This window comes from Lepidochelys kempii, chromosome 2 (assembly GCF_965140285.1).
Source record: "Lepidochelys kempii isolate rLepKem1 chromosome 2, rLepKem1.hap1, whole genome shotgun sequence".
Classification (NCBI taxonomy): Eukaryota; Metazoa; Chordata; order Testudines; family Cheloniidae; genus Lepidochelys; species Lepidochelys kempii.
In genome coordinates this window covers 105,163,328-105,180,553 of record NC_136381.1, presented here as the reverse complement: position 1 = coordinate 105,180,553, position 17,226 = coordinate 105,163,328, and the positions used below count along the sequence as shown (strand labels likewise).

The following is a 17,226-nucleotide window of genomic DNA, read 5'->3' as shown; positions in this document are numbered from 1 at the left end:
TGGTCATTTTGTTCAGGTGCCAGCGAGGTTATCCTAGCTTCTTAACCCTTTACAGGTGAAAGGGCTTTTCCTCTGGCCAGGAGGGATTTTAAAGATGGTTACCCTTCCCTTTATATTTATGACACTCTCATAAAAAACCAACCTTCCACACAAACTTCCTCATGGCTGGACTTTACAAAAACTAGATAAGTCATTTACAACACACTTTGCTTCGCTACAAAATAAAAAGGACACTAAACTATCTAAACTATTACATGCCGCAAGGTGCCACAACAGTGGTTCCCTTAACCCACCCAGCAATATTGTTAATCTATCCAACTATACTCTGAAACAAGGTCTGCACATTCTCGTTGTCAAGCTAAGTAGATCAGTGATGGCTCTATAGGGCAGGGAAATGGTGTTGCATGGCTGGGGGAGGTGCTTCCCTTGCTGAGAGGCAAATTTTGGAGTAGACTGTTGTGCAATTCCCTTAACACAAGTCAGCTCAGGTGCACCTAACTCTGTAGCAAAGGCCAGGTTTACCCTTCCAGATGGGTTGGAAGACGTGGGTTTTTTTGTTTTTTAAAAGGGGCTACTGTAGTACTGCCTCCCATGCATGTGCTGTGAATGTCAGGGAGCTCACTGGTCTGATGTGGCCTGGCAATTCCTCACTGCTACTTGTTCTTTGTCTTCCAGCTAGATTAGCTTGTTAACCAGCCGGTGAGTTAAAGGCTGAAATGCTTGGAGTCTGAAGGAGCAGTGCTCCTGGGTGTGGAGCTAGCTCTAGGGGCCCACAGCGCTGGGTGGGCGGAGGAAAAAGCAGCAGCGAGTGCCACACCCTCCTACAAAGGCAAAGCAACTAGCCAGAGGCAGCAGAAGGCCTTGGGTAATGGGGCAGAGCCAGGCGCTCCCAGCTCCAGTACGGCCGCCCCCGTTTGCTCTGCGAGCGGCAGGGAAAGGCCAGCTCCTGGCCATGCTCCGCTGCAGCCTGGGCGTCCCGCGCGCCCAACACCAGCCACGCGCCGGGCGCCAGTCACGTGGCTGCCTTCCCACCCCAGCAGCTCTCGCCACCCTCCGCCCCGCCCACGCCTAAGCCGCCTGCGCAGACTCCTCCCCTCGCTTCACCGCTGGGCTTGACCCTGCAGGGCTGCCGTTGAGAGGCCGTTTGCGACCCCGCTCCACGTGAACGGCGGGCGGGGGAGGGGGCCCGCAGGATGGAGGAGGTGGCGGAGCCGCCGGGCGCTTGGCTCAGCGGGGACAGCGGCAACGTCTCGCAGAGCCCCAGCAGCGCGTCGGGCATCGGGGAGGAGGGCGACCCCCCGGAGCTCCTGCTCAGCCGCGCCGCTGCCGACTACTCCGCCTACCTGCTCCCGGCTGGGGTCGACTTCTGCGCGCAGGTGAGAGGGGGCGGGGCGGGTTGTTCCCTGCGTGCACCCGTAGCGAGGCCTGCTCGCGCTACGGGGGCCGCGCTGGGGGGTGGGCTGACACCCGCGTGCGGGCCGGGGGCCTCGCGTGGCTGCGCCGCCCCCCGGCGTCGAGACAGAGACCGAGACCGAGGCCGGAACCCGGACCGGACACTCACCCTGACACCCCTATGGCTCGGGGGGGGGGGGGCGCGTCAGCAGCAGAAGTTGAACTTGGGCGGGGCGGGTGTCTCAGTTTTTAAAAACTAAAATCCCGAGTTTTTCTGGGTTTGTTTTTGTTTTTCCGTCACTTATTAAAAAGCCGCTTTGTTTATTTTGTGGGGCAAACCCGGAGTTCGGCTGAAGCTGGGCCTGTCCAGGGCGGGTCTCCACTGGAAAATAAGGCGGCGGGTGGGGGGGCAGTTTAGTCGAAACCAAAATTTAGAGAGAAAAATCTAAAGCCAGAGGTTACTTACTGGTGGGCCTGTTGTGCTGGGCGCTGCACGCCCATGTAAAGTGCAGCAGAACCGCTGTTTTAAGAACCATTTTGGAGATTGAGTTCATCAAATCGGGAAATTGGATTTTTCAGAATCCCCGTCGGTTGGGGGCAGGAGTTGCCAGTGCTGGGTGTTGCTTTCACCGCCCCTTAAAGCGTGGGGCGAAGGGACTGCCAGTGCCTTGGAGGCATCCGAATATCAAGGGATGTTGACTTTCATTTTGTGGTTATTTGTGTTCTTCCATCTGGTAGACTGGTTTGTATAATTGGTCATTTGTAACATTAATGTTTGTACATTTGAAGTTCTGCCGTTTATAGAAAGTACATGTAAAGATGTGGTCTCTGTCTCACAGATAGTTTAAACTCACAATCTGCATTAAGAACCAGCAAGCACTGGCCTTGAAGGTACATCAGCACATTTAATCAATCACTGTCAAGAGACCTTTTAAATTGTTAGTGTCACAACCAGTGTTTCAGATCTCTGTAATACTCCAGAGGGAATTCTGAGCACAGTATTTTAATATTCTGCAAATTTTTGTCAGTAAATAAATGTAGAGACTCCAGCATGCCAGTGGGGAGCACAGGCCACTGGCTGCACAAAGGTGGGGAATTACCCTGTGGCCTCATGCCCCCAGACGTGGACTCTGTGGTAAGGCTGCACCTAGCCCTGACACAGTGCAAGGGCCAGGCCTGTCCCAGAAATACCCTGGGGCCCTGCCCCCTCTGCACCAGGTGTGGGCAAGCAGGCTCAACCCAGCTTGATCCAAGTGTGGAAGGGCTTAGTGTGGGGGAATCCTGGTGGGGGGGAGAGGGTTCTGGATGGGGCATTCTGGGTGTGGGTGGCTCAGTGGGGGGATCTGGGTACCAGGGATGGGTCTGGGTGCATGGGGGCTTGTTGGAGGGTGCCAGAGACAATCGGACTCTGCAGGGGGGTCGAGGTGAAGGTGTTTGGGGCTCAGTGGGGAGAAGTCTGAGTGTGGGGGGAAGGGGCTCGGTGGGGAGGAGGGGTGTCTGAGTGCTATGGGAGTGGGGCTTGATGGGATGTAGGTCCAGATGCAGCTGGGTGGGGCTCAGTGGAGTGGGAGTCCAGGTTTGAGGGGCTTGGTGGGGTGGTCTTTACTAAGTTTTTAAAACTAACTTGATTTCAAGGTGATTTTATCCATAGGATGTTCATCCTATAAGAGTTGAATATAATTATGCTGACATAGATTTATTGATGCATAAGTTATGTAGTATAACGTGCAGAACTTATGACTAGTCATTTGTGTATAGAGGTAGTTGCTAAGATATGGCAAAATACTGAAGTTTCACTACGATGAATTTTTAGTTGTTGTGATCCGCTGTAGCAGGGTTCTCAAACTTCATTGCACTCCGACCCCCTTCTGACAACAAAAATTACTTTGTGACCCCAGGAGAGGGGACCGAAGCCCGAGCCCCACCACCCTAGGCAGAGAGACTGAAGCCCAAGGGCTTCAGCCCCAGGCAGGGGGCCTATAACCTGAACCCTGCTGCTCAAGGCTGAAGCTTCGGGCCCCAACAAGTCTAAGCCACTTTGGGGTCCCGACCCAGAGTTTGAGAACTGCAGTGCCAAAGTATATTTTTCATTACCTGAATGTATTTTTTTTACAGATAGAAAGCTTAGACAAGAGTCTAGAAGATTTGCTGACCAGGGTTGACGAATTTGTAGGGATGTTAGACATGGTATGTATTGATCTCTGTAACTTCCATATGGGTACTGCCTATTTTTGGGGGGGATGGGTGGGGGGGAAGTGCTGAAAAAGTTGGGTGGTTTGGGTTTTTTTTTTCCTTCATGGGAATAACCAGCATATGATTCACATTAGGGGTCACATTTTCTTTTTTTAAGTCGAGGTCTAGGTGTGCAAACATTTCCCATGCATGCTTACCCCAAAATTATCCAGTTTGCATGCAGTGATTAAATGTATGCACAAATGTACATGTGTAACGTATATGTGAGCTTATGAGGAGAGGCTGAGGGAGCTGGGATTGTTTAGCCTGCAGAAGAGAAGAATGAGGGGGGATTTGATAGCTGCTTTCAACTACCTGAAAGGGGGTTCCAAAGAGGATGGCTCTAGACTGTTCTCAATGGTAGCAGATGACAGAACGAGGAGTAATGGTCTCAAGTTGCAGTGGGGGAGGTTTAGATTGGATATTAGGAAAAACTTTTTCACTAAGAGGGTGGTGAAACACTGGAATGCGTTACCTAGGGAGGTGGTAGAATCTCCTTCCTTAGAGGTTTTTAAGGTCAGGCTTGACAAAGCCCTGGCTGGGATGATTTAACTGGGAATTGGTCCTGCTTCGAGCAGGGGGTTGGACTAGATGACCTTCAGGGGTCCCTTCCAACCCTGATATTCTATGATCTATGTGTCTCAAGTCTCCTTTATGAAAATATTAGCCAGTACAATGACAGATATTTGAAGGGACATTTCTAAGTCATATTTGGCCCATAAGTTTAATAAGAATAAGTTTTTCAAACCCTAAAACTAATAGAAGTGTTTATTTGAATTCTAGTGGGTAGACCTTTATAAAAACCAACATGCTCCATGCAGTCTTTGCACCTAAATGTTACAGTATAAGGCTAGTGCATGAAAACCAAAACCATGAAATTCACTGCTATTTGGCCATTGACAAAAGTGAGATTTAAAAGCCTGTTTTCATTGAGAAAGAAGCAAATAGGAAAGAGCATAAATAGTGAAAAGTAAATTAGATTTTATTCTTCATTCTTTCAGTTCTAATAATATAAGATTACCTTGAAAAATGTTAATGAAAATTAATCTTCTGAGGCACAGAAAGATAGTAATCCATCTTTAATATAATAATGGCAAAGAAAAATATTTTATATGCCTGTCCAGGAAAAAAAAATCTTTTGGGGCAAGTAGAATTTTGACAGGCTGATGATCTAAGACTGTAATAACCTAGCTTTCCTTTATTTATCACTTATTAACCTGATGTTGTGCCTTTAATTAACAGTACCATATTGTTTTATGTTCCTGTTTGACTTCAGTCACTCTTGAATCTCCAGACTTCATCTTGTTCATAATTTCAATGATCATAAATCATTAAGAACATAAGAGCTGCCCTACTGGGTCAGACCATGGTCCATCTTGCCCAGTATCCTGTTGTTGATGGTGTCCCATACCAGAACTTCAGGGGGCATGTACAGAACAGGACAATTATGGAGTGGTTCCCTCCTGTCTTCCCCTCTTGCCTTCTGTCAGTCAGAAGTTTAAGGTTTCCCCCAAACCATCTTCATTAGTAGCCATTACTGAATTTTTAGTGATTTCTAACAGATGCAGAGTTCATTTCAGACTATAAGATTGCATTGTGTGTTTACAGTATTGAAACAGACTTGCAGTACTTTTTTGCAACCTGATTGTAGTTATTCATTTATTTATTTTGTTAATAAAATAGTAAGATGCAAAATTTTAAATATATAACCATAAAAAAATTGCAGAATTGCTAACTGCATATTGGCAGGTATCCATATATAAATAATGAGGATTGTACTTATGTGAAGTAATAGTGTATTCCAAAAACATAGAAGATATTGTTTTTCAAATTCTGGGGCATACCACCCATCCTTTCCCTGCTCTCCTCCCTCCCACATTAGCAGGTGCGCACAAGACCCTGATGGGTTAATAATTTTTTTCTTGTTTCTTCAGGGTAGCCAGTATGTGCTAAACCGATTCCCTGAGGTGCCCAACTCCACCCTGTGCGCCCTGGGGCATTGTGGGTATGAGGCTGATCCCAAAGTCCCTGCCCCTAGGATCCCCATTACCATTACTCAGCACACCCAGTGCTGTGCCACCATCCTGCTGCCAGGCGATTCCCACAGAAACCACACAGCCTCATAAGAATTCGTATCCCCCCCACCACCACCACGCCAATCCTCCCTTACCACCATGGCTGAGTTATGAATCAACATTGTGGCAGTCCTGCACAGGTATTCTGGTCCCACAAAAAAGGCCTCGCACCAAGCATGTGGGCACACATGCAAGGGGGGGGGGGGGCGGAGCCACTATGTGCACACAAGTTGTTGCTCCAGGCAGCTAGGATTCATATTGTGTGTGTGAGCCTCCTCCCTGTATTCATTGTTTATGTGGGGATTCCACCCTCAGCTCCAAACTTTCCCTGTGCTGAGAGGGGCATGCATGGGACATGAATCTCTCAAGGGGAGGTGCAGCAAAAAAAGTTTGGGAACCTCTGACATAAGACAGCTTCAGAATTAAATTTCTCACTCAAAACCGAATGTCAAAAAAAAAGAACCACATGCAGCGAGTAATCGCAGCTTTCCTGCCATGGACAGAAAGAATATCTAAAGATATCTCCTAATCACCCTCAGTGTTGCACCACATGTCTCTTCTGCTCTCACAGAAAAGAGACATCAGATTGCATAGCACCTTCTTCTGATTAAAAGTGCCTTACAAGTAACATAGCCTCATGTGCCTAGTGTGAGGTAGGTATTTTCTACATTTTGGCATTGCTCTTGTAATATCATAGAGCAAAACCACATGCCAAATATGTTTCCTGTTGCTTCCTATATACTTCTCCAAGAAAAGTTAACTGCAATAAGATGTTACTCCTATGTGTGTGTGTGTTAGTATGTATATATAAAAAATATTTTGTTGCAGTTTGTCATATTCAGCTGTTTGGGAAAGATGATGTTTGTTGAGCTTAAGGGAAAGAGAAAGGAGCAAGTCAGAAGAGACTAAAAGAAGACAAAAAACTTCCTACCAGAAATAGTACCCCTTATTAATAAAATAGGTTTCCCTTTATATATCTGAATGGCAGGAGTCTTACTACAGTCATGGGCACCTTAGAAAAACTTAAAGTTGGTGGAAATCTCTTGAAACTATGATAAAAATTGCACTTGAACCTCATGCTCTTGAGATGCAGTGGCTTTTTGTGATTTTGAGTTGGTGTCTTAACTTTTCAATGTCTCCATTTTCCCATCTGTCAAATGGGGATAATATTAACCTTTGTAAAGTATTTTGTGATCTTTGAATGAAAAGAGTTGAAAGTGCAAAGATTTATTATTTTATTATTATTTATTACATTTTGACTTCTATTTTTCATTATTGGCAGTCCTCTGTGCCATTTGGAAATAATTAAGAAATGAGCCCAGCATATGATTGCATATGTTAACAGACATAGTACCAGCACTAATTTGTTTACAGCCTTCAAGATCCAGTGGCTTTAACTAGATGTCACTAACTTTAGTATTAGAATATACCAAAGTTATTGTACAGATTTAGTCATAGTGTTCACTCAACTTTATGTAATTTGTTTGGATTGGTTTTAGATTCGAAGCGAGTCTTCTCAAGTAGTCAATGAAAGTGTACCTCAGATTCACACGAAAGCTACAGAAATGAGACAGATATATAGAAAGATTGACAAACTAGAGGTATGTATTCTGATGTCAGTTATTTACATTCCTTTTCTCAAGGGGACAGTACCACTGCATATTTTAATGTTTTTTCTCATGAGTTGCAGACCCCTTTTAGATGCTTCAGAAGATTTCCCATGCTGAATGTAGGAAACATTTTATTTCTTTGTCTTTCTAGTTTCTAAAGGTGCCTTTTTGTTTCAGACTGTGAACTAGTGTTTTCGCACACAAGATGTCAACTAGTATGTGTAATGATGTGGGAACTCAGTATTACTTTAATTGGCTGCTTGTGCCAGTCACAAAGGTTTAACTTGCTGTTGGCTGGATGCCAGAACTCTACAGGCAGTGCATACACAACTTCTTGTGACCAACAAATGGTACCAATTGTCTTATTTTCTTAGCAAACTAATGACAAGTACAATGCCAATAGCAAGTGGAAATATAGAGGAGCTAAGGTGTTTCCACTTACCTCATGGAAGATTTTTAATGTAGCTCTTCTGTACTTCCCCAAATACTTGTGCTTTTTATCTTAAGGATTTTTGGTTGGTTGGTTTGCTACTCTAGTGAATTACCAAATTGATATTTTGCCTCTAAGTTTGGCATCTTCGCTAGCCTTATCGCTGAAAATCATGTGGACCTCCAACTTTAGAACTACTGTTATCTCTGCAAAAAAGAACATGAGTACTTGTGGCACACAAAAGCTTATGCACAAATAAATTTGTTAGTCTCTAAGATGCCACAAGTACTCCTGTTCTTTTTGCGGAGATAGACTAACACAGCTGCTACTCTGAAACCTGTTATCTCTCCTTTTTTTCCAAGTTGCCTTTTCCACGCACATCACCCCATCTACAAAATGCGTTTCTTTTATATTACAAGGTTAGTAGCAGCAGTCCTTGCAGAGCAGTGTCATATAGAAAGACATTCTACATGACGCTTGGTGCAGGGTAGATAACATTTTTAATAGAAGTTCTCATAATTTAAATTCAAAATTTGTTTGAATTTGTGTATGTGTCTCAGTGCATTCAACAAGTCAGTATTAAAATTAATGGAACAAACAGTTCACTGCTATAAATCAGTGCACCATCCATCTGTATGGTTCATCATGTTAGTATTCCAGTACACTGCGTCTGAAAATTGTATATGTATTCTGTACAGTATTATAACTTATTTTACTTAATGTTTTTTCTCAGAGAATGAGAAATTTTGCAATCTAAACTATAAAAGGTAACTAATATCCAAATCTTAATGCAGGTTTAACGTGGGGAACTAATAGGTTTTTTTGTAATTCCCTGAAAGCGCCAGGTTTCTTGAACAGTATCTTCATTTATGTTGGCGCTCGCTGCTTGGAATAAGACAGCTAGCTTTCCTGCTTTCTCAAATCAGTAATACAACTTATACTTTTTGATAGTGTCTTTCACACGGAGTGTCTCCCAAAACAATTCAAACAGTAGAATGAGAGGAAAATTGAGATCCAGGATAACATTTGCAAAAGCATTTACATAACCCAGGCTTCTAAATCCTATTCCACTTCTCAGTGGAAGTCAGTGGTACAAAAGCACTTAAATCACTTAGGTGCTTTTGAAAATGTTACCCCGCCTAGGCAATGAAGAAAAATATTAACAGCTAAGATCTGAAATGAGTTTGAAATAGAGAGATCTAGGAAGAGTTTCAGATACTAGGAGCTGTGGATTAGAAAGCTCTTATACCATCATTGTGGAGGGACAAGAGTTCATTGAGAGATCAGTGCAGAGGAAGAGGGAGGCTAGGATTGTGAAGAAAACTGAAAGTCAATGGATTTATTTTAAAACCTGAAAAGACAATTCTAAACTGAAATGAATGGGAAGTTAGTGGGGTACATACACATTTGTTTCAGAATATCTTTGACTTTTAATCAATTTTACTATATTGATATATAATCCAAGATGGCAATAGCATGAGGAAATAGAATGCTGCAACCTCTGTTCAGTTCACTTGTCGCCATGGAAGCACGCACAATTATTAATTTCCTGGTGTGTGTTCAACAATTAGGCAACAAGTGAATCTCTCGGCCTGTATGTCCGTATCTGTGAAATTGACAGCAAAGATTTTGCCCTATCCCCTGCTTTCAAGCCTGAAAACCTTGCTTTGTAAAACAATCTCCTGCCCCCTACAAGTGAATGCCACAGCACGGTGACTGAAAGGCAGAATAGACTAGAGTGCTATTAACAGAATTAAAGTGATAGGATGTGTGGGGGAAGTTAACCAGACATGCACTTTTAATCAGGGTGGATAAAAATCAATGATTTTAAAAAATGGATTTTATTTAAAAATTTTTTATTTCATTACGTCATAACGAGTGTATCATTGTAAAAAAAAAATAAACCTGTTGAAAATCTGAATTTATTACAAAATATGTGAAGGCTTAAACCTATAAACTTTTTAGAAATATTTAAATAAAAAATAAATATGCTGACTCCATGAGCCTCTATCAAAAACTTTGAATTAAAGGCTTCTATAAAGAAAGATCGGGGGGGAATATCTAACTTTGGAGATCAAGCTTTATAAATATGGCACAGTAGGTGAGCCTGAGTAACTTAAGAGACCGTCTCAGGGCTTGTCTACACTTACAGCACTGCAGCCACCCAGGTGCAGCTGTGCCGCTATAGTGCTAAGTGAAGACACTACCATACCCAACAGGAGCGCTTCTCCTGTCAGCGTAGCTACCGCACCACGCAGGAGAAGCCCTCCCATTGACATAGCCCTGTCTACTCTGGGGATTGCGTCGGTATTGCTGTGTCACTCAGGGGTATGGATTTTCCACACTCCTGAGCAACATAATTCTACTGACATATGTTTGTAGTGTGGACCAAGTGTGATTTTCTTCAAGAGACTTAGGCCATGTCACTTATGTTACTCAGGGATGTGAGAAAAAAAAACACATCTGACCGACATAAATTTTGCCAGCATTAGTGGTAGTGTGCACAGCACTACGTCAGTGGGAGAGCTTTTCCCGCCAACGTAGCTATCGCTGCTTGTTGAGGTGGTTTTATTATGTCAACGAGAGAGCTCTCTCCCATCAGAGTGGTCACACGAGCTTACAGCAGTGCAGCTGTCACTGTAAACTTCCTAGTGTAAACATGGCCTTAGACTAGACTAGGAACTTAAGCTCCAGTCTCTTTTACTGAGTTATATTTGAACGTTTTCCCAGACTGATCTGAAATACTCAGTTTAATTCACTGACTGCAGTTAATCCCTGTGTTTAATAAATCATTTAGTTGTAAATGTGGAACATGGTTTTTATACATAAACTTCTCTTATCAAAACATTAAACTTTTTTATTAAACAAAACAATTATTTTATATGCTGTTTTGTGTGTTTAATTTTAATTTAATTAACTACTGAACATATTGAAAATGTTTTGCCTTTGGATTTTTTTTCTCATTTTTTAAACATCAAATGGGCTGGAGACATTCAGTGTTTAGTTTCCGACAGTTATCATTCTTGTCCATGTCCGAGAGAGCTGCAGACATTCATGGGTATGGAAGGAATTTCAGAGCAAGTACCATGCAAAACAATTCAAGACCTTGTTACAAATTAAAGTACAATAACATTTTGTTTACTGCTGCTCCCCAGGACAAAATCTCACTTTATGTAAGCAAACGTTGTAACAACTTTCAGTTAAATAAAACAGTACACTTGTTGTCTAACTACATTAAATTGATCTGCCGAATGTTAATATTCTTCTATATTCTCTTTAAAAAAACAACTGGTCTGTCTTACTCTACTCAACTTCCAAATTATCCATTTCCAATCATATAGAAGGTTGCACAAGTGGGTTATTTGTGGCACAAATTCAAAAATGGAGATGGCACAAAATACGATTTTTTTTAATGCTCTTTGAGGATTGTTACCTGATAATTATATTTTAATTTCTACATAATCTGAACATCTTCAGACCTCTTGTTGGGAAATGTTCTTACATAACGATGAATAAAGATAGCTTTGTTTTATTTTTAACTAGGCCTTTGTAAAAATGGTTGGAAATAATGTGTCTGGACTGGAGGAGCAGGTCACAAAGGCAGAAACAGACCTTGGAACTTTTCCAAACACCTTTAAAAAATTCTTACAAACTATCAGTGTACCATCCTTTCTTAATGTAAGTATGTTTCTGTCAAGGTGAGTGTGTCTTAAAATGTGTCACGAGAAAGGTAGGCTTTGAATGAGGCTACAGTGAAGATTTGGAACAGCCTTCCAAGGGAAATAGTGGGGGCAAAAAAACTAACTCATTTCAAGACTGAGCTTGATAAGTTTATGGAGGGGATGATATGAGAAGAGTGCCTACAATGTCACCTGGCCAATCCTTGATTGCTATTGGCAAATATCTCCCAACAGTCAGAGATGAGACACTAGATGGGGAGGACTCTGAGTTACTACAGAGAATCCTTTCCCAGGTGTCTGGCTGGTAGGTCTCATCCACATGCTCAGGGTCTAACTGACCACGATATTTGGGGACAGGAAAGAATTTTCCCCGAGGTCAGACTGGCAGAAGACCTGAAGGTTTTTCAACTTTCCTCTGCAGTGTGGGATATGGGTCACTTGCTGGTTTGAACTAGAGTAATTGGTGGATTCTCTTGAAATCGTTAAATCAAGATTTGAGGACTTCAATAACTCAGCCAGATGTTATTACAGGAGTGGGTGAGTGAGGTTCTGTGCCCTGCGATGTGCAGCAAGTCAGACTAGATGATCATGATGGTCCCCTCTGGCCTTAGAGATAAATTCATAGATTAATAGATTTGAGCTTAAATCTGAAGTTTTTGCACATGGCACAAGCTGGGTATGGTGCACAATGATAATCTTACAACAGAGTAACCAAGAGAATAAATTCTTGTGAGGGCCTGAGTTCATGCTCCAAAGAGAACTTGTGTGAGGCATGAAAAGAGCTACAAAACAAGCGCAAAAAGAGCAAACCTTAAATAAAAGGTCACTGAATTCCGACCTGAAGACAGATAGGAGGAACCTATACAAACTAAAAATGTGCAAGGAATTTTTTCAAAGTGCTAGTCTACATGAGAACATCAGAAGAGCGAAAAAGGTCACTGAACGCTGTGTTATTTTAAAAATAAATAAGGATGCTGTGGTCACATGACTTACAGTAAATGGATCACAAGGCACCTTGTTAGATGGCTTTCATACAGGAGAATAAAATTACTTTTCCTTTGTGGTGATGGGCCAATTACATGTTGAAAAATGAGAAGTAAGCTACTTAATCTGATAGGTTTATTTTAGCTTTTGAAGTTTATGGCCGTCACTTGAGTTGTGCTTCAAACTGTAGTATCAGAGTGGTAAAGGAGAACGCGTTACTAGAGAGCTAGCATTCTCTTAGACAGGGCTAAGGATTGAGGTCAAAAAACCTGTTTCCAACTCTGACACTAGCTCTTCAGCCGTGGGTAAGTTATTTATTTATCCTCCCAGTGCCTCATTTTCCTTCTTTTGTAAGAAGGGGGTGATCAAATAACTTTGCAGTTTTAAGAGGAGAAATATTTCATTCAGTCCAGAAGTTGTTTCTAAGCCACTTAGCAATCTTTCGTTTTGTATTGCAGCAGCACCTCGAGCCCCCAATCATGGACCAGGACACCACTGTATTCTTGTTCCCATAAAAGTAGCCTTTAACCCGTCTGTTTGTGCTGCTACAGAAGTCATTAAATGCAAGAGCTTAATTATACAATATTAAGGTTACAAATTTTTATTCATAACCATGACAATGCTGTTCTAATTTGTAAAAATGGCACTGGAGTGTTCGATTGTCTCTGTGGCTATCCATTTTTCACAGCTCATTGGTTAAAAAGTGGTTGTTTTTAACTGCCAGCATTATACCCACACACTGGGATCTGAAAGTCCAGTTTTGTTCTAGCTTGAACATTATGCACTCGATGAACATTTATTACACTAGTAATAAATTCAGTAGTTGAAACTTAATTAATTCTGTTGAACAAGCTAAATTAGAATCCAAATCTCTCTATCACAGTTGTGCAGGCCATGTATGACTAAACTGAATATAAAGTAGTATGAATATTTTCACTAACAATAAACAGAGACCAAATCTTTTAAGTGCAGCGATGCCATTTCTACCCAGCCTTTTCTGAATATAGTTTCATGCATAGGGTTCTCCAACAGGCGATTCACTTGCATAAACTTAAGCAAGTACTTACATGTTTGCAGGACTGGGGACATAAACAATAATTCACATATTATAGCAAGCTTTTGGGAGTGAATGGTGTAAGTTAGTTATCTTAGGACTTTCGTCCTAGTTTTTTTACCTGCTAACAACTTTCTGGGAACCTTTCCTTTTTGGCTGAACTTTGGCTGCAATTTTTTTCCTCTCGCCAGGGTTGTGTTGTTTTGTTTACTTTTTAACTGGTCCTTGGTGTGAAGGAAGTTTTGGTTGGTCTTAAATGATGTATCCACAGTCTCATTTTAAGATTGTCCCAGAAGTTCTACTTCTATTGGGACACTCATCATGCCAAGGAGTGAGAATGTACAGCTCTCACACCTCCAAATGTTACTGAGGGGGCAGGCTTTTTTACACTGCTAAAATTTGAAGTGCCCACCAAGTAGACTCAAAAATAATTATACTTATTCACTTAGCAGGACACTTAATGTAAAAGAAGAGTAAAAAGTAGTTTCAGATACTGTGGCTGCTCTTGAGTTCTGCCAACTTTTGTGATTGTAGTCATGTTTTTAAAATACTTTCTCTCCCATGTTGCTGTATGGAAAAACTGATGCACCCAGGGGAAACTGTCTGCACAAAGTAGAAAGAGATTCTTCTGTAGAATTTTTCAGTTATGTGTTACTTTTAACAATATAGATAAAAACTATTTCAGGCAGAAGGGATATTTTTAAATTGGTGGTATCCCTTCTAAGTTTTTCTAAATGTAGCTAAGACTTTCTTGTAGGGGAGCAAGCCATACACCAAGCTGCCATTTTTCACTTTATATGTTGTGAGTTGCCATAAGCAACTTTCAGTTTACAGTTTTGTTCAATTTTCTTATAACCCAAGTGTCAGCCTGAGGAAAATCCCTTCTTTCCAAATAAAGTTCACTTCCTGGCTGAGACCAGTTTATTGAGAAAGTGATGAGTATGTGAAAGCAAAGGGTAAAATCCTAATGATTACAACAGGTATAATAAAGTAAATTGTCAAACTGCCTGTTGTCAATGGCACTTTAGGTCAATATTCTTGCTAAATGTTCTGTAGCATTGCAATAACAATAGTATGGATAAGTTTAAGGAAATACTGACTTCTCCCCAGTTTAGTTGTTGGATTTATTGCAATTATTTAAGATGAAATGTACTTGATCAAAAAGTTAATACTTCAGTGAGAGAGGCAATATGTTTTTGAAATATAAAATAACCAAAAGTTTCCCATTTCATTTTATTATAGTGACTTCATTAACATAAGGCAACCTTTTAATTTAGCCAGTTAGATTGGCACGTGTGTGTTTGAGTTTCCAGACACTGAGAATAGACACAATGTAAAGTGGAAGCAATTTTTATATGAACTATGCAGTTTATATGAAGGAATTCTTGTCAGTTATGAAGAGACAAAGGGCTTGCGGTTAATGTTCTATGCAAATATAGCTCATTACATAACTGAACAAAAAGTGGTAAAGCAAAGGCAAAAATCAAATAAAATGTTTCTTAATCACAGAAATCATCTTCCTCACGGCAACATCAGACCCTGTATGAGCCTCAAGCCCTTTTCAAGACTGAAGACTACTTTCCGTGTCTCAGTGAGCCACCTTACTCATGATTTTGCTTTTGCGTTGACATGAATCCAGAAGAGAAAATGGCAAGTGAACAAAAGCAGTGCTCAGAGTTGCTGCATTTTTATGCATATCAGTGGCAGATTGCCATCCTGACTGTGTGCCACCATCTGTCTTCTGACAGTATTATAAGCAGTCTTCAATTATTTGTGTATAATATATGATTACAGAAGTCTTCCTCAAACAAAGCTATAAACTTTCAGGTTAAGAGAGAGAGAAATTGGTAAGGGTACTCCTCCAATTGATTTTTCATCTTTAAGCACACTCTAGTAGGAAAATGGGTAAATAGGAAATGTCCTTTTTTGTGTGTATTGTAACACTTCAGTTTCTGTGTTGCTACCAGTAATAACATCTGTAGCACGTTTCTATTTTTTTAAGTAGCCCTATGGGTAACTGAGATGAGAGAAGGACAAAGCTCTCTACATTAATGTCCCTAAGGAATGGCTGGGGTCCTGCTCTCCAACGTCTGAGAGCATGTATTAAAAATACATAGGAGTAAGATCTCTACTGTTCTGTGAACTGCTAACTCCACCAAACTCTGCAGCATGAGAACAGGAATGTGATGACTCTTGTAGAATTTCAAGGGTCAAAGTCTAAACTTGGAAGTTCTGTTTGATACATGTATACAACCTTGACTTTTGTAAATAATGCCAAAATTATATATGTATGATTACCAAAGCTCTTGTAATTAAAGTTGAAGTAGTTTATTTATATGGCTTTTTCTAAGTGGTTGTGATTTGTGATCAAATGAGGCTTAAAAATTGCCTATGTCATGTACATTTCTATGAATTTTCCACCTATTAAGGCTTTGAACTGTAATCACATCGACTCTCCGAAGATAAGATGGTGAGACCTTGTTGGTATGTGGATTGGAGAACTTAAGCACTGCATGTGATATAGTAGGTGATATGCCTCTCTCTGAGCTGATAATGCCCCACTGTCTCATTGAAGGTCCTGTCTTTCAGCTGAGACAAAGCAGAGGTCCTAACCCAACCCTATGGCTGGGTTAAAGTGCGGTTCCGGTATGGAAAGTGAATTGTATACATAGAATGTGTGAGGTACAAATATGGTAACATTGACTTTCAGATCAAATTTTCAAATAGGATTTTTTTTTCCTAGCAGTTATCCTTCAAACGCACCCCAGGAACTGAAACGTCAAGCTGTGTTCCTTCTTCCTTATGTATAATCTCCAGTAAGAATATTTAGATCAAAAGTCACCCATAGATGCATTTCCACAACTCATTAGGCTAGTGGAGCCTTTCCCTTCACACCAAACTAAATGGAAAGTCTAGCTGTACCTAGCCCCTCCCAAAAGGGAAGGGAGGGACAACTCTGGCTAATTTTTATTGTTAGCCTCACCATGTCTTTGTGCTTTGGGGAATGCAAGGACACCTGCTCAGCAGAATCATGGATGCACCACCTGTGTTCTCTGTCCCCTATCTCACTGGGCCAGGGCACAGCCTACCCCTACATATAGGAAAACTCAGCCTTTTTTGCGATGTTGGTTTACCTAAATTAGTTTGGCATCTACCCTTCTTGTATATTGAATCTGGTCATGCTTTTGTGTTCCTTTTCTAACTACCCATTTACAGATATCTTCGGTTTACACTATGTTGTCTCTTTCAATACTGAATGCCTCTTCCATGTATAGCCATTGCATGCTTTGATTTCAACTGGCTCATCAGCTTCCCTAACCCATGGCTCTCCAGGGGGCCAGCACCCCTTGAAGTCCTCAACTCTGACATGGGGCTAAGGGTAGGAGGCAGTGTGGAGGAGCAAGTGCACCTGAGGTAGTGGGGCAATTACTTTCCTTTGTTTATGCAGCTAGGAGTAGGTGAAGGGCAACTCTGCCTGCTACACACACACCACTGTAGTAGGTCTGTTTGGCTCTCCTTCTGTGGGATGTGGGAAAATGGGGACAGTTAGAAAGAGGGTAGGGAGTGATGGGGAACTGGTATTGAAGCTCTGGAAAGCAGCAGTTGACACCTCAGATCAATCTACCTTTGTGGATCTAGCCTTAGATCCTCAAAGGTATTTAGGTGCCTGGCTCACACATAGAAATCAATGGGAATTAGACCCAATTGTCAAAGATATTTAGGTACTTAAGTGCAGTGGAGCAGGGAATTGAACCCTGATCTCCCACAT

At 41.6% G+C, this 17,226-nt stretch overlaps 1 protein-coding gene across 2 annotated transcripts; it reads left to right on the top strand.

The window, feature by feature from the left end:
- The first annotated feature begins 1,090 nt into the window (after nt 1-1,090).
- On the top strand, nt 1,091-15,792 carry BLOC1S4 (biogenesis of lysosomal organelles complex 1 subunit 4). Of its 2 annotated transcripts, XR_012157296.2 has the most exons (6): nt 1,091-1,376; nt 3,508-3,579; nt 7,199-7,300; nt 11,283-11,417; nt 12,862-12,993; nt 14,967-15,053. XR_012157296.2 is itself a non-coding variant. In XM_073331847.2 (5 exons), the coding sequence occupies exons 1-5, from the start codon at nt 1,194-1,196 to the stop codon at nt 15,066-15,068; spliced, it is 594 nt and encodes a 197-aa protein (XP_073187948.2). In that variant the 5' UTR covers nt 1,093-1,193; the 3' UTR covers nt 15,069-15,792. The 2 variants fall into 2 exon arrangements, 1 of the variants encoding a protein (XP_073187948.2); XM_073331847.2 differs by lacking the exon at nt 12,862-12,993 and having other exon boundaries at nt 1,093-1,376; nt 14,967-15,792.
- Nucleotides 15,793-17,226: the final 1,434 nt, after the last annotated feature.